The 27,311-nt window shown below is 41.8% G+C and overlaps 1 protein-coding gene across 5 annotated transcripts; it reads right to left on the bottom strand.

Annotated features, from left to right (window-relative positions):
* Positions 1-420: 420 nt before the first annotated feature.
* Positions 421-27,311, bottom strand: zfyve26 (zinc finger, FYVE domain containing 26). Of its 5 annotated transcripts, none has more exons than XM_037796798.1 (43): positions 27,189-27,311; positions 25,213-25,502; positions 24,952-25,027; positions 24,648-24,734; positions 24,307-24,459; positions 23,693-24,032; positions 21,988-22,112; positions 21,623-21,787; positions 21,443-21,531; positions 20,601-20,752; positions 20,283-20,495; positions 19,288-19,869; positions 19,005-19,184; positions 18,487-18,632; positions 18,009-18,252; positions 17,610-17,873; positions 17,333-17,452; positions 16,496-16,666; positions 16,182-16,415; positions 15,741-15,846; positions 14,797-15,644; positions 14,307-14,506; positions 13,912-14,016; positions 13,638-13,760; positions 12,426-12,602; positions 12,088-12,337; positions 11,668-11,766; positions 10,993-11,180; positions 10,663-10,802; positions 10,392-10,420; positions 9,487-9,623; positions 9,034-9,254; positions 6,918-7,065; positions 6,134-6,343; positions 4,645-4,860; positions 4,025-4,222; positions 3,247-3,327; positions 3,031-3,158; positions 2,736-2,910; positions 2,154-2,213; positions 1,664-1,846; positions 1,406-1,456; positions 421-1,048 (listed from the first exon to the last, which is right to left on the bottom strand). In XM_037796798.1, exons 2-43 carry the CDS (start codon positions 25,401-25,403, stop codon positions 836-838), a joined length of 7,818 nt encoding a protein of 2,605 aa, XP_037652726.1. In that variant the 5' UTR covers positions 25,404-25,502; positions 27,189-27,311; the 3' UTR covers positions 421-835. The 5 variants fall into 5 exon arrangements, with proteins under 5 accessions (XP_037652726.1, XP_037652728.1, XP_037652729.1 ...); XM_037796800.1 differs by having other exon boundaries at positions 16,496-16,663; XM_037796801.1 differs by having other exon boundaries at positions 19,005-19,169.

Genomic DNA, 27,311 nt, shown 5'->3' with positions numbered 1-27,311 from the left:
GTTCCATTGGGTTTTGGATTATTGCAGAAAATAAACTCTGTGGCGAACACACGTTTACACGTTTTGTTCCGTAAAATGATCTGATTTTTAAAGAGTGAATGCAATCGGCAGAAGTAAAGCCGGGCCGGTCATTGTTGTGAAATAAACCTGACCGTTGGTGATGCGGCACCCCGACGCGAAGCGTAGCCGCCCTGAAGGGGTTTATTTCACAACAATGACCGGCTCCCTGTACATTATCCCGCGTATTACACGGCTACTTACTTAAGAAATCAATAATTTGACACAAATACAGTCCGCCAGAGTCCAACACCATTACTGCACCCATAGCAACGGTCTGCTATAAAGAAATAACAGACAGTAGAACGCTGTGATTGACCAATCAGGATCGAGTATTCAACAAAGCCGTGTAATAAAGTAGAACAAAACATTAAAACCTCTTAAGCTTGTGTTAACCACAGACCTTATTTCAAGCAGTTAACCAAAAAACCATTGACTTTGAGATGAGGGAACCAGAAGTGCTGAAATGCAAACTCATTTCCAGGTTTTAGGACTCAATCCTGTAGCACTCTTTTAGCTCTTCAGCATACACTGTCGAGTGATTGTATGGGACTGTATGGGCGTGAAGTGTGCTGTAAATCCATCATTATAATAATCTGCAGCTTTTGCCTCACAACATGTATTATGTGCAGTCATATCTATCTGAAATCTTGCTAATCATCTCCCTCCCCACACATTTCTCGGACTGTGTCGCATTAGAAACCCTGGATCCTCTTATTTGCGCTTCATTTGTTGTCAAGTGCTGTATGTGTGATCCCTCGTTATGCCGACTGCCCCGTTACCTGGCATTGGGTCGGCCCTGGCGCTGCTGAGATGACTTGTTGTGATGTTCAGTCAGCCACTGGCCACAGATATTCTGCATCACTGAGTCCTGTGCTCCCTCGGCGGCCTGAAGGACGTCCTGGACCAACGGGCCCGCTCGGCTCGACTCCAGCTTCACCGCCAGCAGGTACGCAGGTCGCAGTTTACTGCACAGCAGGTAGGCTTTGATCTGCAGATGGATACGATGAGAGTTAGATCATCAATGATTTTTCTTTTATACATCTTTCTGAGCATCTATGAACACTGATTTCAGAAGTGAAGAGGATCATTTTGCTGGTTTGACCTTCTCGGGCAGGTCACTAATAATGAGATTATGGAGTAGCCAGATAAGACAAACAGGAAAACAAAGTGATATTGTGGGTAAGAGGGAAAATTAGGAGGAGATTATAACAGAATAATAGCCGGCACTCAACCCCTAGTGACCTGACAACAAGGTCATTATGATTTCTATATTTATAAAAAACAGCCTCAGGCAGGAAAAATGATAGTGACAAGCAGAGAAGAATAAAATGCAGTTTTACGCTACCTTGGTTTCTGTGCTCTTGGTCTCCAGAATGAGAGTTTCCAGCTCCTTGGCCTAAATCAGATAAAGGACAGCAAAAGTCTTCATGACCAATGTGTTGGAAACTGCCTGCGAGCGCTTGGCACTCGGGAAATAAAAACACAAAGCAGACAACGTGGAGCCGAGTCACGGTCACGATTTGTTATCATAGTACACTCAGTGTCTCATCCTTGTCTGTCTCCATTAAAGTCTACTATCTTCAAAAAGGTTTCGGTCACTCACATCAGCTGGTCCCTTATCTGCAATGGAGACACAGCTGAGGATGAGGGCATCGCAGTCGTTTTTGGTGGCGGTGCCAGATTCACCGACACATTTGAGCAGCTGCCGCACGGCTCCGTACTGCCTCTGTCGGACGAGCCGTTGGCCGGCCTGCACGTAGACCGCCTGGGCCTCCAGCTGGAAGTCCTGAGGCAGGAAGAGAGGAGCTTACTCTTAAGTGTTCTAATCCAAGATTATAAAAGTTAATTAATTTCTTCTGCCATTACAGTTGGACGGGGGATATGTTTTTGATCTTTTTTTGCTTGTTGGAAAAATAAATTACACAAACATTTATGGGAACATTTGTCACAGGGCAAAGAGGATCTGATGTGTAAAGGATAAATGGTGACACATGTAATATTTTGGCAGATGTATGCACTTAAATTTTAAAAAGGAGAACAAATACTTTATCAGAAAACATGACAAAGATTACTTCACATCATACACAACATACCTGTATAACTCTATATGCAATTCCAAAACCCTCTTCTATGTTTTTTCCTCCGAGCATCACCTGCAATAATACAAATTACAAACATATTACTGATTTTATGATCAATGATCGACATAATGTTCTTATATATATATATATAATATACATTAAACACAGAAAACAATCAGGCCTTTAATATTTTACATTAGTTATACATAACAAGTTCACCTTAAACATATTCAACAAAGTTATTAAATAGTTTTTATAAACCAGTCAAGTCATTTTTAAATATTTTAAAGGTATAATATGAAACTTTTCTTCATTAAAATATCTAAAAACGATTAGACCTATGTTGTATATTTTGTTGAGTTACATTTCCAACTATTTTCAAAACTAGAGAAATCCATAATTTAAATTTTTTAATTAAGGTAACAGTCCATTTCATTTGGTCAAGATTATTTTTGGGGCCTTTTGTTGCCTTTAATGGATAGAAACAGTGATATTTATGTCCATGAATAAAGTCAGCTATAAGGTGATGTTCCATTTAAACATGTTTTAATTACAGAAAGTTTAGTATTGGGATAATCACAACCAAAACCTCACCTTGCAGGCAACCTCAACTTTCATGGGGCTTCCTCCAAACAGTGTAGGTGGTGAGCTGGATCCAGTGGATTTGGAGGAAGGTGTGCTGGTCTGTGGCGCCTTGGAGGAGGCCGCGGTCTCACAGCGGTGGAGGAAACGTGTCACCTCCAGCTGAAGCTCAATTGTGTTCATGTGCCTAATGAAAATAAGGAAGGAGAGGTCCATACTTTGAAAAGTCTATTTGACAGGTAGCAAACATGTATGAAGCAAAAGTGGTAGCAATAACAATAATTGAAATCAGGATATATTGAATAACCTGGACACGTCATTGGACGACATCATCTTCCTGAATGAGTTGACCGAAGACCTTTTCCTCCCAGCACCCCGACCTTGCTGCTCCTGCAGGTATGTCCTCAGGTGCTCTTTGGCTCGGACCAACCAGCGCTGTACAAGGTCAAGGTCAAATTTAAGGTCAAAGGCAGGGTCAACTTTCTCATATGAGCGGGGGAGATTTTTGAAAAAAGAGATATACCTGCTGTTCTCCCAGCTGTAGGTACGAACTGGCTCCATGAGTGAAGAATCGGATACACGTCATGGCCGCGCGCACATGATCCTGTCCAGGGACAACAGCATTTTACAGATTACAAAAAAGCTATTATTTATTTACCTGTAAAAATCTAACGTCATCACATCACTCTTCAAATGCAAAATTATACAAGTTACAACAAATGTAAATTCTGTGCATTTTGTTCTTTTCAGGGACTTTTTTTGATGTCATTTTTGCCTTAATTAGACTGACTGTATAGAGTATAGTGGTGCCCAACCTGGGGGTCAGGACCCCTACAAGGGGTCACAAGATGAATCTAATGGGTTGTGAAATGATTATTTTTGTAGGAAATTAGAAAAAAAACACATAAAATTGTTTATTTATCAAACCTTTTCTTTCATCTTTACCTTTTCCTTGCAAAATATTGAAGAGCTTTACATCTTTAGGCCTCAGACATTGCTTCGTATTAAGGGATCATAAGAAGAAAAACATTGGGAACCACTGGTTTAAACTGTAAATCAGTAATTATATGTTCGACCGGGTTAGGACATATGGTATTCGTCTTAACCACGAGGCCAACAGCCCCTTTTGGGAAATTCATATTGTAATCTAAAGGCCTGTCTGAATGGAAAAAATACACATTTTTATAGGTGTGCTAATGGTCAGTTAGCTGAGGCACAGCTTTGATTTCTGGGTTTTCCAAAAATAATTACAACAAATCTAATAAAATATATGAATAAGACAATAGATTAAAGACTCTAACCATCATGAACTGCTGGAGCTGGTAGAGGGTGTTGAAGTATCCCCGCCGCTGCAGGAACTGGCAGGAGGCGATGAGGTAGCGGCTGCATGTTTCCAGGCCAGGGTCCAGTTTTTCCAGGATGCCCTGCAGCATGCCGAGACGCCCCCGCTCCAGACTGGGCTGCAACACACCCTCCAGAAAAACCTCATCTGGGCACTCCTGAGCCACGACAAATGTAGAAAAACGTGTCAAGCATATATGTGTCAAAGTTTTGTCTTAGAAGAAGAGAGTGCAGTCATGCTCGGTCTTTACTTGAGCGATACATTCGGTACACTGCTACTTGTTCAACCTTTTTATGGTTCTGATCAACCTACAGCTTATTCCTTTGATACAAACAGAGTACTAAAGTGTACTTTTATAACATTTTTGCCTAGACAGGGATCATGGTCACTGGACAGAGTTTAGGTAACCTGACATCAAGCCAGATCTTTGCAACAGCGCGGTGTCAAATCTTATCTGAAGTTGGGTCAGATGATCCTCTGACTCCAGACAAACATCACCACAAAAGAGGACTTAGAAACCTCCAAACATACTTCAATGTCTTCATTGGAAATCAAATAAAAACAGCAAATACTCCTCACCTTGTTGAGCAGGTATGTCAGAGCCTCCGTCACGCAGTCATGACGCATATAGAAGCTGATTAGTGCCATGTGAGTGCCGTATGTGTTCAGGTAGTAGAGACACTCCTGGTGGAGGTTGCTGCTCTGCGTCTGACCCTCTGGTCGATCCACGGGACCGGCCTCGCACAGTGCGTCCTCCAGTTCCCGCAGGGACGCCAAGATGTCCTCACCAAGAGTCTGACACAGACAACACAAACATCATACAAAAGGTCAAGAATTCATATGTGCACATAAGCAAGTATTCTGTAATTAAGTATTTTTTTATGTTATTGAATAGGTGTCATGGAATTGGATTATTGAGTAAAGTTAGGCCCAGCTTATTGACATCTACCATCAACTGGTTCTCAGGAAGGCCAAGGCCATTCTGGATTGTTCTGAGCACCCCTTGTACGGGGGTCTGAGTTATTGCTATTGGGCCGGCGTTTCAGGGTGCCTGCAGGAAGGACTAAGAGTTTAAAGGCATCCTTTGTTCCAGCAGCCATTGGTTTGCTCTACTCCATCAAATGAACCACTACCAGTAGTTCCTGAAGAAGACAGAACCACATACGTATATTGTACTTAACAAGGCTCTCTCACTTGAAATTCCTCTGTAATCCTGGCTAATAGAAGCCAAACAAGCCAGAACTTATTAGTGTCCTCTCAATGTGAACGAGCCAAGACCTGCTGGCAACAAAAATATGTAGGAGATACCTAATGTGTCATGTTCCACAGCTGAGGGTTGAAGAGGTCTTACAGAGGTACACATCCTGACTCCAGTGTGCAAACCATAGATATAAAACATGGTGCAAACCAGAGGAGTGACTCTGCCGGCAGTAATACTGTGTTATTACTAAATATACTGCAGGAATTTATATAAAAATGAACAGAAGTGGAAACTGAAATAATTATTTTTTTAGCTATGTTTTTAAGAAGGATGTGTTAATTTTTTTTTATTGCTTTGCATGAAAGGCAATTACATAGTCACATATATATATTTTTCATACCTAAAGTTTTATATTAGGCAGATTCACCAGTGATTTCTGGACATGTTTAGGTTATAGCTGCTGTGATGTATGTGTGTTTCACTGTTACGTGCTAAATTTATTTAGCACACAAACAAGTTTTTCTTTAGTATGAGCTTCTGATTTTATATTCACAGCTGGAGTCATTGTAAACAATCCCCACCTTCTACTCCATCCTTGCAATAATAGAGCACAATAAATCCCTCAATAGAGGGAAGTGCTTGGCAAGTTTCCTTTGCAAAAGGAATGTTAATTTGGTTATATATTAGCATTTGAAAATGATGGTGTGGGCGATGCAAAATAGATGCAAGCTGGGAAATGTCTAACTTGTTTACAATGTAGCACTCACGCACGATACGACCCGACACATATTTTCTACTTCTGCATGGGCTGTAATGGCAGTTAGCATGTCTACCAGTGGTTGGATAAAGAATGACGTGTCTTCCTACCGTGGCCAGAGTGGGTTGCACAGTGGTCTCCAGGTGCTGGACGACCTCCTGCAGCAGTAAGGGACCCAGGTTGAGCTGGTTGCGATCCACCGGAGCCTTCATGAAGCGGGCAAACTTCTCCCTCGCTCCTGAGAGGTTACCGGCCTTGAGAGAAGCCATCCCCCACGCCTGCCACACGCCGCCAGGGTCCAGGCCACTCTTGGTAGACACCTAGCAGCCAAACAACCAGTGACAATAAGAGCAGCCATATAATTTAATTTTCTGTGAGTCTGTATTCATTTAATTTTATCATTAAATAGGTTGGGTGGGTTAATAAGCTACCTAACCAATGGGTTATCTGCAGCATGATGGTCTGAATGAAGTTTTAGACACTTTTCCACTCTGAAAATATCATAAATTATGATCCAAACACTGACTTATGTATCAATACTCTAAAATATTTTACCATAAATTTAATCCACTTTGAATCTGTTGAATGGCAGCACAAAATATACACATACTTGATCCTACAGAAGTATTTCATAGTGAACCTTCTGATTAATTCAAATAACCTTTGCTAAAAAAATATACCTGCACATCAAAACAATAACAAGAGGTGTGGCGTACAATAAGTATGAACATCGTAAACTACAAATTAGAGGTTTCACAAGCCAATATAAATTATTGGCAAGGTACTGTACAACAGATTAGCTTATGAAACTGAACCGGGGTGGGAGGGGTGTTAACGTTGCATAACGTCAGGTGTTTGATAGAAGCGTGACAATAATAAAATTAATTGCCTCACCTCCACAGCTAGCCTGTAGTGCTCTGCCTCCAACAGCTGGTTACGGAGACGTGTGACAGCAGACGTCTCCAGAATGTCATCCAGAGAAGGGACATATTTGTAATTGGCCGTCACTAGAATCTTAAGCACGTCTACTTTGCTGATGTAACTGTGGAAAAAGGGAGAATAAAATAAAAGAGGAAGCAAAACTGTGACAAATCAAGTGTGTGTAATTGTGTAAGACAGATAGAGGAAAGACAATCAGAGTCAGTCAGAAACCTGCTTATAGCTGCAATAGATTCCTATGCAAGTAGTGACACGTAGGAGCATGCAATGAGTTTCAGTTTCAATCTGTTGGAGTCATTCCAGCAAACTGCCTGTGGTTGACGACTCATCGGTCATGCCCTCAACTGTGAGCCAACAACTGAAGCTGCATTAATCAATATGTTTTAACAATGAATCGATGACTATGTTTCCTTGTGAAAAGGGGTCCCTGGTAGTGATGAACCCAAGGAGGATTAACATCCACCTCTGTAGCTCTACTGAGCTTTTTAGCCTCTTTTAGCTCAATTATTTGTTTTTACAGCCACAGGTTTCACAAGTCGAACATCTAGAAGCCAAAGAGTGAAGGAGTATTGGATTTATAGCTGTCACCAAAATCATAACTCCTTTGTGATGATAACGCTGCTCCGTGTATGCTGGATGTGTAAGAACACAGTTGTTTGCTAACATGTTAGCTATAATAACTTTGTCCGATTAGCAACTTTAGGGATGCACAGATACCGAATTGGATATCGGGCCAATACTGACTCAAACAGCTGGATCGGATACCGGTGATAATGAGGCCGATCTATTCAATTAATTGTTATGTTTTTATACTATATACATTGTATGCTGTAATTTTAATTTCTGTTTAAAAACGTTTTAATGTTTCTGCATTAAAAAGGTTTACACTTGAATTGTAATTACTGTTAATTTTTTAAGATTTTTTAAAAAGTTGTTGGTGTACCATTTATTATTTTAATAATAAAGAACAATTTCTCTCTGTGTATTTATTGGTGATATTTTGTTTTACAAAGTTAGGAACACATTTTTTATGTCAAGCTTTATGTTGCCTTACACATAAAAGATTGATCCCAGTCACTTCCACACAGTGAGACATACAGCTCATTAATTAAACACTGGTATCAGATCGGTACTCGGTATCGGACGATACCCAAAGCCCCGGGTATCGCTATCTTATCGGGATTGAAAAAGTCGGATCGGTGCATCCCTAAGCAACTTGAGATGCAAGACTGGAGTTTGAGTTGAGAGACGATGTGCACAACCGGATTGGTTCACAAGTAGACAGTTTACAAACTAATTTCAAATGAATAAAAAGCTTAATTATCATCAGACGATAATCTGTGGGTTCCCAGATGCATTTCAGACGATGCCTTCTGCCTCTTTTTCTCTCCAAACAGACTGCTTACCTGCATTCAACCAAAGCCTGCTCGGATGTGATTGGTCAGTACTACTCTGACTACAGACTACTACGGAAACCAGAAAGCTACCAGTACCAAAATCTTGTCCTGTTGTTGACAGACTATAAACATGAATGCAAAATCTGTTTATAGAGATTAGGTCAGAAAATAGCAATTTGCTAAAACCTGGTACATTACATCCGTCCATGTTTTATATAAGGTTAATGCTCTTTATGTATTGCCCCTGTTCAAATACAGAAACTTAACAAACACATGGAATTCATCCATCATTCATTTTATAATTTACAACTGTGCTTTCCGTACTGTCACATGTCAAAATGTCCTCTGTGGAAAAATGCCTTAGCGGGGTCCACCCACATAGGTGTTTTCACTTGTGTCGCATCTTCTGAGACCATCTGGGATGTACAGAATGCACTTAATTGACAGCCCACTAACTCTCGTTTGTTTTATTGCACCTGTTTGGCTTTGCAGGGCCTTTAATAAAGCCCTGTGTTTAACTCCCAGGCGTTGTAACCTTAATGTTCTTCCAACTGCCACACATCACATTTAGATTCCTATCTACTTTGATCTATCTCACACTCATTTTCCCACCATCGAAATTAATGCACAGTGTCTTTAATAACAGGAAGAAATGCCCGAGGGTTACATCTTACCTGTCACATAAGGCAAGATCCTGGCTGCGGCCAACCTTAACAAACATCAGCTTAGAGCTGAAGAGCAGCTGCCGCATGATGTCGGTGAGGAGGCAGGCGTCCACCTCTGGATTGGTGAGTTTACGAGACAGAGAGCGGCAGTGGCTGATGAGCTGGTGACCACAGGCCGTCTGGTCGTTGTGCAGAGACAAGATCGCCACGCAGAGGTACGCACTAGGAGCCTTGGAGTTTCAGGAAAAAGACCATCATTAGTCTTAGTGGGTTCATTCTACTATAAGGCAACTGTATAGTGGTCTGTCAACTATCTAAAATGATAGAAATAACCTCAACTTTCAGCTTGTAATACTGCATTCAATCAGAAATTATATGCACTATAATCCATAACGTTAAGTAGAATAGCATTCAAGGAATATAATTGCTTAAGTGTCAGTGCAGAAATGTTGAGATCCAGACCTGTTCATAGTAGAACTCGGTCCGCAGCAGCTGGTTCTCTGCAGGGTTTGTGCTGAGCTGGATCTGTCGTTGGACCACTTCAGGCAGATGCAGCATCCCATCCAGAGCTTCCTCTGTGATGACGGGGCTTCCAGCCGCTGCACACAGACAGAAGAGCAGAGAGAGACAGCTCATCATCATCGCCTCTATACATTACTGATTAGAGAACGGCTGCTTAAAGATTGGACAAACGGTTGTATACAACATAATGGAAGAAGGAACACTTTTGCAAATCTATGATTATATACAAGAAAAGATCCCTCCCTAATTGTTCATATATTTCAGTTTTCACTAATCCTATCATCTTAAAATGGGGGATTTTAGATGAACATAAATGGATGATGTATTCATAAAATATTTGAAACTAATTTTATATGCTGATTGCCAATAAAAAATATATTACTTATGAATAAAAAAGTTTGAGGAAAAAACTAGAGCCCCGTGGTTGTATGCCTCCACTAACTAGTCAAGTTGAAGTTTACATCCATGTCTGTACAAAATGTCATCACTTCATCATTTTATCCTATTAGACATTTGTGTGAAATTGTCATAACGACTTCCTGAGTTATGGCCAAAAACATGTTTTGTGAGGTCCCAGTTACATTTGACCACCAACATCTAATCAGTTCATGCTTAAGTCCGAGTGGACGTTGTGGACATTTGTGCCAAATTTGAAGATGGGTGTTCAGGTGTTCCTAAGATATCGCGTTCATGAGAATGGGACAGACGGACGGACAACCCAAAAACATAATACCTCCTACCACGACTGTCGCCGGCACGGAGGCATAAAAACAATTTTGTTTTCTGACTCTGATATAACAAAAAGGAAATAGTTCACATACAATTTCTGATGTTATTTAAATTACCTTCAGCTGGTTCCAGCTCATCGTCAGAACTGAACATGGAAAAAAAGAAAACAGCACAAATAAATTTCCAAACACAGCAACATATCTGATTTTTTATATGAATCTTCATCCTTTCGGAGAGCCCTGTTAACCGAGTGGTTACAGCACATGTCATATAACCGCAACCTCAAGACTTCCCATGAATACAGGAAACCCCTTTGTCTGAAGAGATTATTCTAAGTATAGTACTTGTGTTGTTAAAAAAAGGATTGTATTTGAGGTTTGGTCTTACTCTGGGTGAAAGTAGGCGTAACACTGGTCACAGACTCTGACTTCTTCATCTCCTGGGCGGCCGTCAACGGGCATCTTATGCTCTGAACACGCGTGACAAACCAGACGGCCACATCTCCGACAGTGATGCCGTCTGTTGAACTAAAAAAGCAAGACACAGATAACCATTATTCACGGTGTTACGGTAAGGTGGGATATTCTTTATTTGTCCCCATGGGGGAATTTGTTTAGAACTTTTATGTATAAAATATATTTGAAATGTCGGCAAGTACTTCTTTTTAATTTATGACATATTAACACCAGGGAGTCTTGCAGTGTTTTGCCCACTCACCATGGTGAACCTCTCACGCTGGCAGACCATGCACATGTGCTGCTTGGTGTCAGGGACCCAGTCTTTGCGGGCTGGCGGTTGGTCTGGAGGCTGGAACTTGGTAGCCAAGCGACGTTTCCTCCCTGCGGAGATTCGATCCTTCTCCTTGTCCGTGCTGTTTGAGGAGGCGGTGTGTGTAGGGGTGCTGCCTGTGATTAAACACCAGAAAGAGATCAGAAAAATCAATAAAACACAAGTTTCAAAGCAAGACTGCATGTGATTATCATAAAGTGGGCATGTCTGTAAAGGGGAGACTCGTGGGTACCCATAGAACCCATTTTCATTCACATATCTTGAGGTCAGAGGTCAAGGGACCTCCTTCCCAACATGCTAGCATGACATGGTCGTAATTAATGTATTCCTTAAAGACTCATTCCTTGTTTTTCTAGTTTCATGTGATACCAGTATCTTCACTCTAGCTCTAAAACTGCGCCTGCTACAGCCTCTGAAAAACGGTAAAGCCGGCCCAGAGCGCCGGCGCCCTCAGGGATTGAAAGAGGATAAATCAATATTTATGTTTCCTTGGGCGACAACATATAAACTCCAGCAGTGCTGTTGTGTGTCTGACTCTGCATGCAGGTAAAATCTCTATATGTGTTTCATATTATTACTGTTAAACAAGTGCAAATGTCTCACCAGCCGAGGATGTTGGAGATTCGATTCGAGTGGATGATATGGAGCCGCTGTCTTGAGCAGGACACTGCGTCAGCGCATCCTGGAGGCTGATGACAGAGTCTGAAAAACAAGCAGTCAAATATCTAAGCACAAGTTGCTATGGTAATTGGCTGTGCTAAAATATGTACTATAGAGTATTTCTTGAAGCACAAGCACATTCTGTGTTTTAAAGCACCACTGATTCCAAGCCAAGAAGAAGGTAATTTGGAGAAGAATGTAATTTTGGTATGTCATGTTTCAGGACTATACAGTATATGTTCCAGTGTTAGGGTTAAGTTTTTAAAAACTTCAATACCAGACACATTTCAGTCAGTCCTAAACACTGTTTCAAAAGGTTTCTCTGCATGTGTCGGTGATTGTCACCATACAATGTGCACTGACCAGATCGAGACCTCTCTCTCGGGGCGCAGGGGAAGTCGAGGGCTTTGCAGGCGTAGTCTGCCAGGAGTTTATCGATGTCCTCGGCGCCGAAGCCAGCCTCCTGACCGACCAGGAGGCTCCGCAGGGTTCGCACCGCCACGTCTGCCCAGTCCACCTTCAGGTTCATCAACAGCTGCTCGAGCATCAGCAGGGGCTCCGACAGCAGGGGGAAATACTCCTGTCTGGCCGCCGGGGGGAGAGTCAGCAGCACCTAGAGGATAAAACACATCCACTGATGTAAAAACAACGCTGTCACTGCTTAATACTATTAGAAATTATATCAGTGCACATTCACAAACCTTAGAGCCCAGGTGGAGGGCGTGGATGTGACGTCGACGCGCTGGAGACACCTGCCTCTGGAAATGCAGAGTGAGGTAGTCGGCCAGGAAGTGACAGGCAGCCAATCCGGGGCGGCGGTCCAGAGCGCGCTCACAAACATCTAGGCCGACCACAAAGTCTGAGAGGCCCTCCAGCAACTAAAAGAAAAATAAGTAAAGTACAAAGGACATTAACAAAAGAGAGAGAAACTTTCACAGCAATAACTGAGAATCACAGATGAGGGTTAATGTGTTCTTAAAGATTAAAGACGTTACAAACAATCATAAGGCTTTCTCTCCTCTACATACAGCAGTACAAACTTACAAGGATGACTTGTTTTTCAAGGCAACAACAGAGTATATTGTTAGAATCTGACTGTTAAAGGGTAACTTTGGTATTTTTCAACCCTATTTTCCCATGTTTTTGTCTCTAACTGACTCCCTCCATACTGGACTAATTTCAAAAATTGTTGTCCCCATTAGTCACTTAGGAAAATTGGGTTGAAAAATACGAAGTATAACAAAAAATACCAAGTATAAAAAAAAAAAATTGTTCAGCCTTGAAATTTTTTTTTTTTATACTATATTTTTTCTTTAAAAGGTCCCATATTATTCATGCTTGTATTTCATGTTTCTACTAGAACATGCTTACATGTTCAAAAAAAACCTTTATTTTCCTGATACTGTCTATCTGAATATGCCTGTATTTACCGTCTGTCTGAAACGCTCCGTTTTAGCAAATTTCAACCGAATTGCGTTGCTAGGCAACAGCTTAGATACATGTTTATTTCCTGTCAGCTGGTGTCATGTACATACACTGCAACAGGAAATAAACTGGGACACATTTAGAATGTTAATGTTTATAACTATGAAATTGTCTATATATTGTAGATTTGTGACATCACAAAATGTCAGAAATCCTGACGGCTCGTTTAAAGGCACAGTTTCTGAGTACGGGCTGTGTGTATTTCTCCATGGATTGAGGGTTTCGATACTTTCACAGTATTTATATAGCACTTAAACCTGCTTAATAATAAAAACATCTCACTTTTTACAATATGGGACCTTTAAGATAATTAGAAGTCAGGATCAAATTAGTGATCCCTGACAAATTTCGGACAAATTTACCAGTGTTTTTTTACATCCTAAAATGGATTTCAATCTAAAGTTAACTGGACGTTAAGCGCTGCTGACCTGGAAAGCCTCATCTGTCTGTCCTTTCTCCAGCAGATGAAGCAAATGCTGAGTCTGTAGCTGCAGTCTCAGCTGGTCAGATACCGGATAGAGTTCAACCCACTGGGCACAAAGAGCAAACTCCTGCAAAAAAGAGGATATGATTATCTTATTATATGGACAAACAAATATGTATTTTAGAGATTAAGGCGGGTTAAGCTTTTGTTTGACATCCTATAAATAAACAATTTGTGAGTGTTTGCTGAGCAAACTGCTGCAGGTGTGTTGTAATTACTTTAGCCTCCACCATCATAGACAACATGGACTCAGCTTTTGTCTTAGATGCCGTCATCAGCTCCTGCCAAGTAGCCCACGGCAACGGCGGCTGTAAATCCAACATCTGTGGCAGGAGAGGAGTAAAATATATGGCATGTCACAGTGTAAAGTCAAAATATGTCACTGAAGAATGTAGTGCATGGTTATGCTGCCAAATCATGTCAACACATGAAAATTATGTAATGCAAGAAGTGAAGCCAATACTGAAAAGTAAGTACCTTAGTAAGTAACCTCAGTTACACAACCTCACTGTGAACCTGAGTTTTTATAGCAATAATTACTGAATGCTTGCATGACAACTATACTGTATACATTTCTCAGGAGATTAAAACTAACTTTATCTCTATAAATTACCCAGTGATAGACGTCCAGTTCTTTCTTCTTGAGCTCTAAGTCTGTCCTCAGCGAGGCCTCTGTGCTCGGGTCGTTGAGGCAGAACTCGAGCAGCTCCAGGCAGGCGGACAGAGGCCATCGCTCCAGAGCCTGGAGGGCAACACGCGCCCGCAGGTTGGCATCCTGTACACGGAACAGCTGACCGATACCTTCATCTCCATCTGAGCAAACAAATAAACAAACATTTTAGTTACTGTACATTTATAACAACAGTAAAGTATCTGCTGCATTTTACATTTGTTTCCAGGAATTCACAAAAAAAACATTGGAAGGTGAAATATATTTACTGCAATTTTGGTAATGAAAATTTGGTATGCCCTATGCAGCAAAAAAAACTTTGTTTTCTAGAAAAAATAATGTCACCTCAGTATGTATTAGGTTGGAGCTCATATTAAAAGGCACACAAAGTGTATGCTGTCAATGTTAAAATGCATTGGCCATCATTTCTCACCTTCTAATGCAGCGCAGGCGAGCAGGCGGTCTCGTAGCGCCCCCTCCTGGCTGCAGCCTTGCCCGTACAGCTCCAGCAGACTGAGGGCTCGGCCCAGGTCTCTGGAGGACAGAGCCTTCTGGAAGGCCTCAGCAGCCACGACCTGGGAGACTCCTTCTTGAGGCCCAGACAGCAGGAGACTGACGAGGGGTTTCCCACAAACAACCGCCCCTAGTCCAGCAGAACCCTCCTCGCCATCACTCAACAGGGTGTCCAGCAGCGGTTCAGCCATGGTGTGAAGGTAAGCTCGGAGAATAGGGAACTCCATCAGGAGGTTGTCTGCTTCACGAGAAATCTGCTCTTCATCTAGGACGACCTCCTTACGGCTGCTGCGGAAATAGCCAGACCATCCGGAGGATTGTGTCCGGGCAGCTTCTCCTTTGCAGGCACTCAGACACGCGAGCGTGGCGAGTAACGGGGAGCGAGACTTTAGGAAAGACAGGGCCGACGGTGTGAGGAGGAAAGAGCTTGAGGAAGAGGGTGAGGAGGAGGAGGAGGAATTAGATGGTGGCGAGGTGGAGAGGTTGGTGGGTGTAGGGGTGTGTTCATCCACTGAGGCCTCAGAATCAGAGCTCGCATCAGACTGAGGCTCTGTGATTCCCAGAGTTGAAACGTGCTCTTGAGCATGTTGCTGGAGCAGGACGGACAAACTGGCAACGCCAAACTCTCCGTCATCTTTCCTGGCCCGACTACAGTCTTTGTCATCACCTGGAGAGGAGATCCACACCGGCAGATTCTCACAGCATCGCTGGACGATCACCTGCTGGACGCTCAGTCGCAGGCCTTCCTGCTGCAGCAAGGACAGCACTCTGGAGATACAACAGTTTGTAACAAGGTGAGTAATAGCATAGGATGCAAACTGCTGGCTTATACAGTATATACTTGTTCACATTGACTGTGCGTACCTTTCAGGAGCCACCTGTCTGTCAAACAGCAGGTGGGAGAGAAGCTGAAATGGGGCTTGAAGCAGCACCAGCAGTGGATTCCCAAGTTTCACTCCACTGCTCTGGTCTAAGAGAAACAGCGAGAGAGGCAGAGTTTGGTACAAAAGTGAACTTATTACAAAGTGCCTGCTGATTTGATTTCCAGTACCAACTGTGATAATGTAGGTGGGGGAAGTGAGTGTTGAGACTGAGACGGTGATGTCTAAAAGCAGCAGGAATAATTAATAAAACAGCACTCTGCACTTAAACTACTTAAACTTTTAAAGAGCTGTTAAAAGTTACTGTTGCCAAATGCACAAGGCAGAAGAATCTAAAACTGTTCCTTCTGGTTTTAGATGAGCATCTCTTTCCTAAAGGGTCACAGAAAGCACATCATCTCTCCTCAATGACAAATTATCTTACCCTCTGAACCAAGGCTGCGCACTAACACAGATGCTAGTGTGTTGACGTAGTCGAGGAAACTGCGCACATAATCTGGTCTGGCAAGATCTCCGTCTGGCTCGAATGGGCAAAGCTGATCCAGAGAACGGAGCAGCTGCTTCATGCTGGAGCGCACGGGGTGGGCGTCCAGCTCCGACTGCTTCAGACTGGCCTGCTCGACCAACTGTGCCAGCAGAGCGCTGCCCACACTGCCCTCTGTTGAAATGAATGTATAGTTCAACATGTGACTACCAAAACAAAGTAAATGTTGCATCTGTGGTTACCACCATGCTGACCTGTGCCATCTGTAGCAGTGCTCAGGATTTGCAGGGTGGTCTCCAAACGTTGAGCTAGACCGAGCCGAGCAGCGATGCCCTCTTCACTCAGTGTCGGGTAGCAACACAGGAGCACTTCCTGGATGCAGCAACCAAATGGGCTGGCGAACACTTGGTCTTCCCCAACAGCTTCTAATATGAACAAGAGCGGATCCGTAACAAAGAAACTATTCTGTACATTTGCTTCATTTATAATATTGGACAGGAAAGTTATTTTGCATCTGCAAGTCACTGTGTGATCGGATTTTTACATTATTGGAGCAGCCAAGTGGCATGTTATGGTGTTTTCAAAAGCCAACATTTAGTCTGTTTTAATTGAGCTTTGGTGTAGTTTGTTTGGGCAGTTGTGTACGCAGTAATTGTACTCCGACTGACTGGGACTTCTGCAGAAGTCTGACGTTTGCTTGACATCTCGGCCGAAGAGAAACACACAGAATATGATAAATAAAGTCCATAAAAATAGCGATATTAGCCATATAGATAAAGCCATTTGAGATAAACTGGAGGAGAAGGGATTCGTGCGCACAATAACGTTACTTTACTTCGACAGCAATATATCAAAGTCCACAATTCCCTGTATAGAAGTGGCAGCTCTCAAGACGAAAATGATAAATTTGCTCCTTCGTACACTTTTTTTTTATTTGGTCCGCTTTATTTTGTTCACTGTGAAACCGAACCAGACTAAATAGAAAACAAACCAAAGGAATCAATTTCACTCTGATTCGGACTAGCCAAATATCGATATAAATACACATTTTCTAATTCCCCTAATGAAATTGTTTGAGTTTTTTTATTCACCTGTTTTGACAGAAGTCTTATTAGTGCCAGAATGATTCAGGATCTTGCTGATCTGCTGTAGTACCATAGGAAATCCACAGATCCCCTCAGAATGGGGAACCTTAGGGTCAACTCTCACTCCTGGGGAGGCAGACAGGGTATACAAATGAAAAACAAAATTACTACCTGTGCAAAGCTGCTAATAAACATATAAAATTGTAGTTAGTCTTGTCTAAACCTCCATGTTCCAATATATCTGTTCTGTAACCTGCAACATCTACAGTTCAGGCTGCATTACCTTGAGCCTCCAGGCTGCTGTTGAGTCGGCGCTCTGCGGTGTCCAGCAGCTGTCGGGACGTCTTCCAGAGCTGACAGTGGCAGCAGGCCAGGTCGAAGGCAGCCATGGCTGCTGGGCTCAGCTCCTCCAGCAGCGTGTAGAGGAGGCCAGAGGGGTCTGAAGTGCAGCGGCTCAGCCAGTAGCCGTCCTCCAGTGAGGGCATCGGGTGAGCCGGGGTGCTGAGAAGACGATCCGCTATGTCTGCGATGGAGTAGAAAGCCACACCTGCAGGGAAAAACACACAAGTCAGATCAGAGTTATCTACTGTACATTATAAATATTATATTAAGTGGCGATAAGAACATAGAAAATGTAAAAACGTAAAGCACATAATACATATGAATATAAGTAAATGTGAACCTGCAGCAGCAGCACTTCCGATGGCCTGCAGGGTTGACCGCCCGCTGCTGCCCAGCCGACTCCTCCCTGCAGCTGACACAGCTACAGACCCCAAACCCTCCGAGGAGGACGAAGATGAAGACATAGACTGGCTCTCCATCTTCTGCTCCACCTGTCCCAGCTCCACCAGGACCTCTTTGTAACGCTCCATGAACACTAGCTCACCACAGCAGGCAGACGCCTCCAGATCAAACACCAGAGACACCTGCAGAGAAGCCAAGAAACACACAGGACTCAGCCAAGTAGTCTCTGAAATAAAGGTTTATCATAATTAGAAGTAGCTGTAGTAGTAATGATATTGGTAGTAAGCATAAGAACAGTGTTGTTAGTGGTAGTAATATTATATTATATTAGTAGTAGTTGTACTAAAAGTATAAAAATGAGAAACATTCACTTTGAAGCTGCTAAAACACAAATAAGTCCAGCTTGCAACACAGACCTGATGAGCCTCCATGAAGTTCCCTCGGCGGATGCAGGACATGAGTAGAGACTCTGGAGGGGACAACATGGCGGGGACCAGCCAGCTGTGGGGACCTCCACATGGACAAACCTCCAGTTCCACACAACCTGTCCCTCCCCCACCATCTGACAAAGGACAAATGCACTTTGTCATAAATCCACAAAGATAACATGTCTTTAAAAGATTACTATGAATTCCCCTGAAGGACAAAGGTCGGGATCGGAGTCATTTGGGTGAACTTCATTTAAAAAAGTGAATTCACTGCCACTAAAAAAGACTCATCTTTAATCTAATTCTCTTCTGAGGGAAGATTAAAGCACACAAAAATACAGAAAGTGCAATTTTTACTTCATAATAAAACTATTTGTGAGGAGGGCTGCAAAATTAATCGAAATCTGTAAAACAAAAATGAATTGCAGGAAAACAAAAAGGTAGATCTGACAGCCTAAATCAGCACATGTACACATGTAAAGGACAGGCTGTTATTTATGCCTCACCTGATGTGCTTGTGCTAATTTCTCCATTGTGTGTCTCCACTGAGGTTTGTCTCTCTGTAACGTGTCTCCCTGGTCTCTTCCGTCTCCTCAAACTCAAGCTCTTGCTGCGTCCCAGAGGCGTGAGAGGACAGCTGACCGCTGACATCTGGACAGGACTTTCTGAACCTGAAAGTGAATTCCCTATCAAGACTTAAAGAATTAATGCCACAATTCTATCTGAACTCAACCACCCCAAATCAAAAAACTAAAAGTAAAAGCTAAATAAACATCGTGTCCATCTCACCACTTCCACTGCCCTGATTGCTGGTGATGATCTGCAGCCTCCACTGAGCCTCCGCTGTGCGTTTGGACAACCTCTGCAGGCGAGTCCCGAATGTCTCTGCCGTCACTGAGCAGCCGAGGTTCTCCGCCGCCTCGGTCTCTCTGGGCAGCGCTCTTCCCGCCTCCTGTCCCTCCTGTTGGCCCACCACACACATGCCCTCCAAGCCTTCTTTCAGCAGCTTCAGAAAACCCGCCATGGCCGTCACGTCGGCCAGGAACCCCCTGCAGCCCTGGATAAAGTGTCCCAGCTCCAGGTGACTTGAATGCAGCTTCTGGTTCTCTTTCGTGCTGCACTCCGTCTCGTCCATCTTTGCTTTGCTTCCCAATTCTACATTTGTGTTTCTTGTATCTGATTCGGACTGAGTGGCGTTCCCTGTGTTCTGGTTTGTGTTTGTGTCTCTTTGGATCTGCTGGGCAAAGTCGGCGGTGGACAGGAAGAGAAGGGAGAAGATGTCCTCCAGGAGCTCCAGGCGGAACATGGCGGGCACGGCCTCCAGGTAGAGCTGACACTCTGACAGGTAGTGCTGGAACAGAAAAGGGCAACCTGGAAAACACAAACAGAGAAGAACAAGGTCAGCATATCATTCAGAACTGTATAAGAAAAGGAAAGGTCAAGAATGGCTGCTGAAATCCTGTGTGATTTCTTGGCATCATAGTTTGTAGTCTATTTGTAGTTTATGTTTTTGTTTGTCTATGATTGTAACGGCACGTTATTTTAAAGATACTAATGATGTTTCCATCTTACATATACAAGCAATTACTTATATTTGGCTTACAAGTTTCTAGAGTCAGTGGTCTGATTCAACACTACCAAAACTAAGTACAAATGCTGTATATTAAAACAGGCTACCCATGTGAGCAAGATTATAATCAGCTAAAATGAGCAGGAAGGAAATGTTTCTATCATCTGTCATCAAACCGAAACTTCACCGCAGAAAAGAAAGACGTCTTTTGTACCTTCTGAGGACATTGAGTTTTGGCTTTGGTCCAGTTCTGCTTCAGAGAGCTGCTGCTGCTGATGCTGCATCGACTCACACTCGGTGCAGTTAGAGTATTTATGTGCATTTACACAGAGAGCGTAGATGGCATACTTCATGGCACAGAACCCCTGGAACAAAACTATGTTCCTCTGCGCACCAGAGCTGAGATTATTGACGACCTCAGTGTCATCTGCAGGGGGAAAAAAAGTACATTATTCTTTTGGCAATCAACCCAAAAACTAATTTCAGACTCCAGTAAACAAACAACAAGGGAGAGGATGATGAATATGCTGACCTGTTCCTGGTGAATTTGGAAGTTGCTGCAGCAGATCCACTATCTTGCGCTCCTCAAACTGAGCCAAAGGAGTCAGGGAGTGCAGAATATAGAGGGCAGAGTGATTGTCCAGAGTGTGCAGCTGTGCCAGCAATGCCTCCATGGAAATCCCTCTGAACGAAAGTAAAGTAAATATTACAAATAAATAATGATTAAAGGGATAGTTTGGGTGTTTTGAAGTGGGGTTGTATGAGGTCATTATCCATAGTCAGTGTATTACCTACAGTAGATGATGGTTGGTACGCCCCCAGTTTGGAGAAACAGACAGGAGTTACCGCACGGGGGCAAAGCAATGTACTGCTGTGGACAGGGACAGCAGCAAAACTGTAATTTTACCTCACAGAACACGGGAGTTGCTGGTCTACCGCTGCCTCAATCGCTTAGCTTGTTTGTGTTAATGTGTGACTTTGGTTAATTCGGATTCACCACAGTCACACAATAGCCCAAACAAACTAACTGATCGAGGCAGAGGTAAACCAGCAACCCCTGTGTTCTGCGAGGTAAAATTACAGTTTTTTTCAATGATCTGGTTGCTTTGAAGAGAGCACAGATGGATACTTCAGTTCCCCGACGGAAATGGCTGTCTGGCGGCAAGGTAAGGCGGTGAACATATCCTAAATATAGCGTGAAACTGATATTAATTTTTTTTAGGTGGCTAAAATACATTTTGCTGCCGGCCCCGTCCACAGCAGTACATTGCTTTACTCCCATGCCGGTACTCCTGTCTGTTACTCCAAGCTGGGGGCGTGCCCAATAAAATGCCAGTCAAAATTCAAAAAGAAAACAAAAAACCGAATGCTTACGGATGGTTGTTTTTACACCATTCAAGTATTCCAAGCTGAGACGACAAAAGATCGGAAAACTCCTGCAGAACAGAGTCGTTGGCTGGAGCCTAAAAAGAAGGTGAAAACTGTATCAGCAACAACTGACACTTAACAGCTGTAAAACAGCTGTAGAGGTGGAGGTACAAGCAGACGTCTGACCTGCTCTCGGTGAAGGATGCTGAGCAGCGTTTGAGCCGAGCTCAGGCTGCGACACTGAGTCCATCCCAGCAGCAACAGCAGGCGAGATAACGGCTGGAACTCCAACTTCAGTAAATCTCTCAGCTGAGAAAACTCCTCGTGTTTAATCAGGTCAAGTGCCGTAACCTACAGGAAGGAACTTATTACATTATTGAATTTCATCACATGTGGTTGCTAACCAACTTTACTTGACTGTCAGTAGTAATTATGAAAACTACAGAGTCATGATGCTACTGAAAGAAAACTGTGTACACACTATTACTGCTTGTGGGGATTTAAATCTGATTACAAAACTAGTTTTACTATTTTCCCAGCGGTTTACTTACCAAGACCTGCTCGAGGAAGTGCTTCCCACTACTAAGGCACTCAAAATAAATGGTCTTCCAGATGGATGGACGATCCTTGTGGCAACATAAACTGAGGGCCAGCTTCTCTGCTTCAGGAAGGTCCGCTAAGACGGGATATGAAAATAGTGGAAACAAGTTGATAAGTATGACAATCCGTAACAGGCTTTTATTTAAAGTTACCTTAAGGTGTTTTTAACTGGTTATGAAACTGTCTCAATTTAATACTGATGCCTCTTTATGACCTATATAAGCAAACAAGACCTTAATGCTTGTCATCGGGTCTGATTCCCCGCAAAATCAGAAGATAATGATTTACAGCACGCGGACCAGAAGAGCCAACTGTATGTTTACATTTTCCCAGGCAAAGTTTGGCAGTGAGTAGTACGTTAGTTAGTTAAAAGGGAGCAGGAGGAGATTTTCCTTTAGATAATTATTACATTTTTGACATTATATTTTGTGGTTATGGCTGATACTGAGGCAGGATCAGCAAAGAGAAAAAGAAACCAATTCACTGAAGAACAAAAAGAAAACGAATACAGATACAGATAGACAGATGGGTGAAGACAAGAGTCAACAGATGGAGAGAACGGCAAGATTGAAAGGCTTTTAAACTGATCCTGAATTGGCCCTCTTCCTCCTAGCCTGGTATATAATATGTGTATTTTATTTATGAAATAAATTGCGAGACATTGTTTATAAATTTACGTTGGAGGCTAAAACAAAGTTGACCTTGTTTAACCATCGTCCTATTGCATTTATTAATCTTACACATGGATGTTTAAAGAGAAGTGGATACAGCGTTGGAGGCGGGCGTTCATTCCTATGAAAGTTGCTCAGTGGCGCATGAAGCAAAACAAGTTTGACTTCCGTGTGTAAAATTCCCTGGAACTTCAGGTAACATAAATGTCATATAAAAATGTATGCGAGTAAAATAAAGTATTGCAAGGGAATGTAAAAGTATTTCATCAAAATATTCAAATTGTTTCCTCTTAGAAACTCTGTAAATAAGATATCATGGGAGGCATTTAGGGGTTTGTTGAACATTACATTGTGTGTCTTGTTCTTTTTTTTACGTCTTTCCTTGATAAAAGCTTAGTCTGTGTCATTAGTAAAATACGAATTGAATAAGAATCATGTCATCACTGTATATAGGCAAAACCATAAACCATAACAAAACTGCAGAGGAGCAAGAAAAGCTGTCACATGTAAAGTTTTCATGACATTAAGTAAAAACTGCTCAGCGTTGGCCGCCACAGAAGCAGAAGTGTGATTGAAAGAGGAAATGAGGTGATGCCAACATTTGCTCTTTAAAACTGAAAACACAGACGACCAAACCTCAGGTTATGTAAATATATTATATCAGTACTATAAAAATAATGAGGAGGAACTGACTTATAGGAACATAAACGTCTGTTTTACAAAGCAGTCTGGCCAAACTAATTAACATAGAGATTGCTTAAAGGGCCACGTCACATATTCATACTGAAATCTGTGTTTTAGCTAAAGGTTAAATCAAATCCTGAAGATCCCAAGAGAATTACTAACATCAAATAATTCTCAACTTTTATTGATTAATTCAAAAGTCAAAGGAGAGAGAGGTTTACGTGGCACCACAACCAGTTAAATATAAGCACACCTTCTTCAATGGGCTTCTCATCACCAGAGCTGAACACACTCAGACTACCTTGTGTATCAGGTGCGCTCCTCAGCAGATGATCCCTCTGAAGCCTCAAAGCAGCGGAGCAGTAAGTAGAGACGAGGGCGTCACAGCGAGGGCGAAGCAGTGAGCTCAGGATCCTCTCCTCTTTCAGGGGCCCGTCTCTGGCCGCCCACAGCGCCTCGCACAGCGCCTCCAGCTGCCCGCCGCCTCTACGAGAGCTCCACGGCATCACGGACAACACGGCGTATATCTCCTCCACCCACTCCTCCACCTTCTCCGGCCTTCTCTCCGGTTTTCCCAGCTCCTTCATCAGGTGTTGGATGAATGTGTGCTGCAGAGTTTGGTCCTCTGTGCATGACTGGTCCTGTAGGAGATGGAGAAAATAATCAAAAATGAGCATGCAGGTGTTCTAAAATGAGATAAATCTATACATGCATTCAAATGTTTGTTTGATTTTAATTATATAACTATGACAAATATGACAGTTGTGATTTAAGGATTTGCAAATATATGATGTTTAAAATAATTTAAACATACTTTATAAACTGATAAACAAAAGACAGCGTTTTTTATTTTTATTTGATAGTTTTTAAACATTTTGTGTTGCTTTATTATAGTTAAAATATGTTTGACTCTACCTGTAAAAAATGGGCTAAAGACTGGGCGAGTCTGGGCTTCTTTTTCTCCAATAAGGTTCGCAGGCAAGACTCAACAGCAGCATCTGTTGACCTTGAACCCTCTGTGGCCTTTTGCTGGGACTGTGTGTCCAAGAAGGCTTGGTGCAACTCCTGCTGAAAGATAAATTTATCTCAGTCTGTAGTCACAACATGTAAAACAAAACAAATCAAGTTAATCTTGGCACCTGTGAATATAAAATTGTGTCTCAATCTAATTAAAAAGGTTTAAATGTTTTCTTATTTAGTTTTTACGACTTTGTTATCAACAGCAGACATCTGTAAAATGATAAAATAATAATAACCTTGAGAGCAGTCTGTGGTATACCCTCTGAGCCCAGCTCTTCCAGGAGCAGCAGGAACTCCAGCTCTCTTCTGATGTTGGGAGGAACCTGAAGTGGAAAGTAAACAAGAGTTGAGTTATCATGTGATACCTTTTCACCCCATTTCACAACACAACATTGGCTGCTTTGTGAAAGGACACAAGATTGTCTTTGTGGTTCCAACAAAGATTTGATCATTTGTAAATTAACACAAACCAAGATGGTCTCAGATACCAACATGCAGCTGGAGGATGACGTGACTAAACATGTTGTTTCATAGTGTTACCTGCTCTTCTGTCCATTTCTCCAAAACCTGAAGCCAAAACCAAGCCAGTTTATGTGGACTGCCCACAGACTCCCATCTGCAACACAAACACACAGTCATTTAAATCCACAGCTCAAATAGAAACACAAATATAACGGTTAGGTTTGGGGATTTTTTGCAGAACCCTTAAGAACACTGCATTACATTTGATTAATCTAACAATTCACATTTTTACACACAAAGAAAATCAATATATTGAGAATATGCAGCTGCGTGACTCACTTTAAATTGTAAGGATGGCAGACAATAGCTTTGATTATGTCTCGTAGGTTTTCTGAAAGTCCTCCTGTTGAGTTGACCAGCTGTGGCACACAGGCGCTGGCCAGCTCCCACTCTCCATGCTGCAGGCACCTCTTGAAGTACTCAAACAGGTCCTGAAGGGAGGTCTCAGCCTCACAGCCGAAAGGATGCATGGCCACTTTCACTGGGACACTCACCTCCGCTCAGCTGTCACAACTGGACACGCACCTTTACTTCCATACAGCCAAGGAGGACGCTGGAGCTTTCCTCACCTGAAACAGAAAGAAAAAGCAGACTGAGTTTGACACAAAAAAGAAACATATATGTTATTTGAAACACACAGAATATGGTGATTTTAAGGTCAATGTATACAATGAAATAACTTGCTGAAATATATTAATGAAATTTATTTCTGTCTGCAAATAATCATACAAACAATTTGGGATAAAAGACCAAAAGAACAAAACACAATAATAAATACTCCTAACAGAACAGTGGAAAACAACACAACATAGCAGAAAACCAAAAAGAGACCAAAAAAGCAATGATTTTTTTTACATTAGTCCTGACCCTTTGTTTCATATTGCATACTCCTCTCAAATAATATTGATTTCCTCTCATTTTAAACAACTTTTCTTACTTGCAGGTAGTAATTTGATTTGTTTACCTAATACATGATTAGTGCTGTTTGACAATCTACCAAGTCTTTGATTTTTAAAGCCTTTGATTAAAGAAACAGTGGGTTAGTTGGTTCTTGATAAGCAGCTTTGTTTACAATTCTTATAGCTGTCTTTTGAAGTATAAAACTTGGATTTGCATTGTTTGTTTGATGTTTTAAATGTATTTCCTCATACTTCTACACAGTAAGTCATGTATGACAGTGTAAGTGAAAAATATAGAGTGAATCATGAAGTTTGATTTAAGAATTCCTTCATTTCATACAGTATTGTTATAGATTTTTATTTAATTGACACATATTATATGGGTTAACAGCATAATTTACTACATGTAATCACTCCCTGAAATTGATTTCATACACTTTCAATTTCATTTCCTCTCATCATAAGTTTGCTTTGTAAATTTGTTACACACTTAGCAAAAATAATTAATTTAACATGCTTGTTTACAACCTATTATCCATGCATGTTCTCTTCAATGACACACCACATCACTCAGCTGCAAGTCCATAGATGTGAAATGTTATATTTATTTCTTATTTATCATCTGTACCTTTAATTATCTGTGCAAACAAAGCAGGCAAGTTGAGAGAGAAATCAAAGCAGTTGTCCAGTGAGCTGCTGTGTTCAGTCAGATTTTTTTTTTTTATTGTGTTATAAAGTGATTACAAAAGAAGTGAAGACATGTGCAGGGACATATATAAAAAAAACAAAATATATTATACAGAGAAAGACAAATAACAAAGTACAAAAACAAAACAAAACAAAACTAAGACAATACAAGGGGATAAAAGCAGGTTGAAGAATGTGTGTGTGTGTGTGTGTGTGTGTGTGTGTGTGTGTGTGTGTGTGTGTGTGATGTGGATAATGGGTGTGTGTTTGGCATTGAATGAGGCTAGATGACATATATCTACTCTTAAACACATACAGACATCCTTCCTTTTGTGTGTAGAGCATAGGGGGAGCAAAAACAAAACAAAAAGAAAATAAATGTGTAAAATATATATATATAATACAGTATATACACATACACATATATATTAATAATATGAATAATAATAAAGATGAGGGTCAGAGGGTTTAAACTGTCTATGATGGTCTCTCTTGTCAGATTTGACAGCTAATGTTACCTACATTATGAAACTAGATAGCATTAGCATTAGCTCTAAATCCTGCTGACTGGTTGCAGCTGAAACATTAAGTTAGCTAACTTCCATAACAGCCAGCAGCAACACACTTAAATCATTCACAAGTTAGCGAGTATTCATTTAAGTTACTTACTCATTTCTTTGTGTTGTTTCCTCTGAAACTGGAGACTATTTACACTCCTAGCTGCTGCTTTCTCTTGTCCTGTGATGCTAGCAGGCTAGCTGCATGTTAGCGACGGTCATGTGACGAAATCAG

The sequence above is a fragment of the Sebastes umbrosus genome, chromosome 16, assembly GCF_015220745.1.
Source record: "Sebastes umbrosus isolate fSebUmb1 chromosome 16, fSebUmb1.pri, whole genome shotgun sequence".
Taxonomy (NCBI): domain Eukaryota; kingdom Metazoa; phylum Chordata; class Actinopteri; order Perciformes; family Sebastidae; genus Sebastes; species Sebastes umbrosus.
The sequence above is the reverse complement of the archived record's forward strand: the minus strand, read 5'-3'. Positions and strand labels throughout refer to the sequence as shown.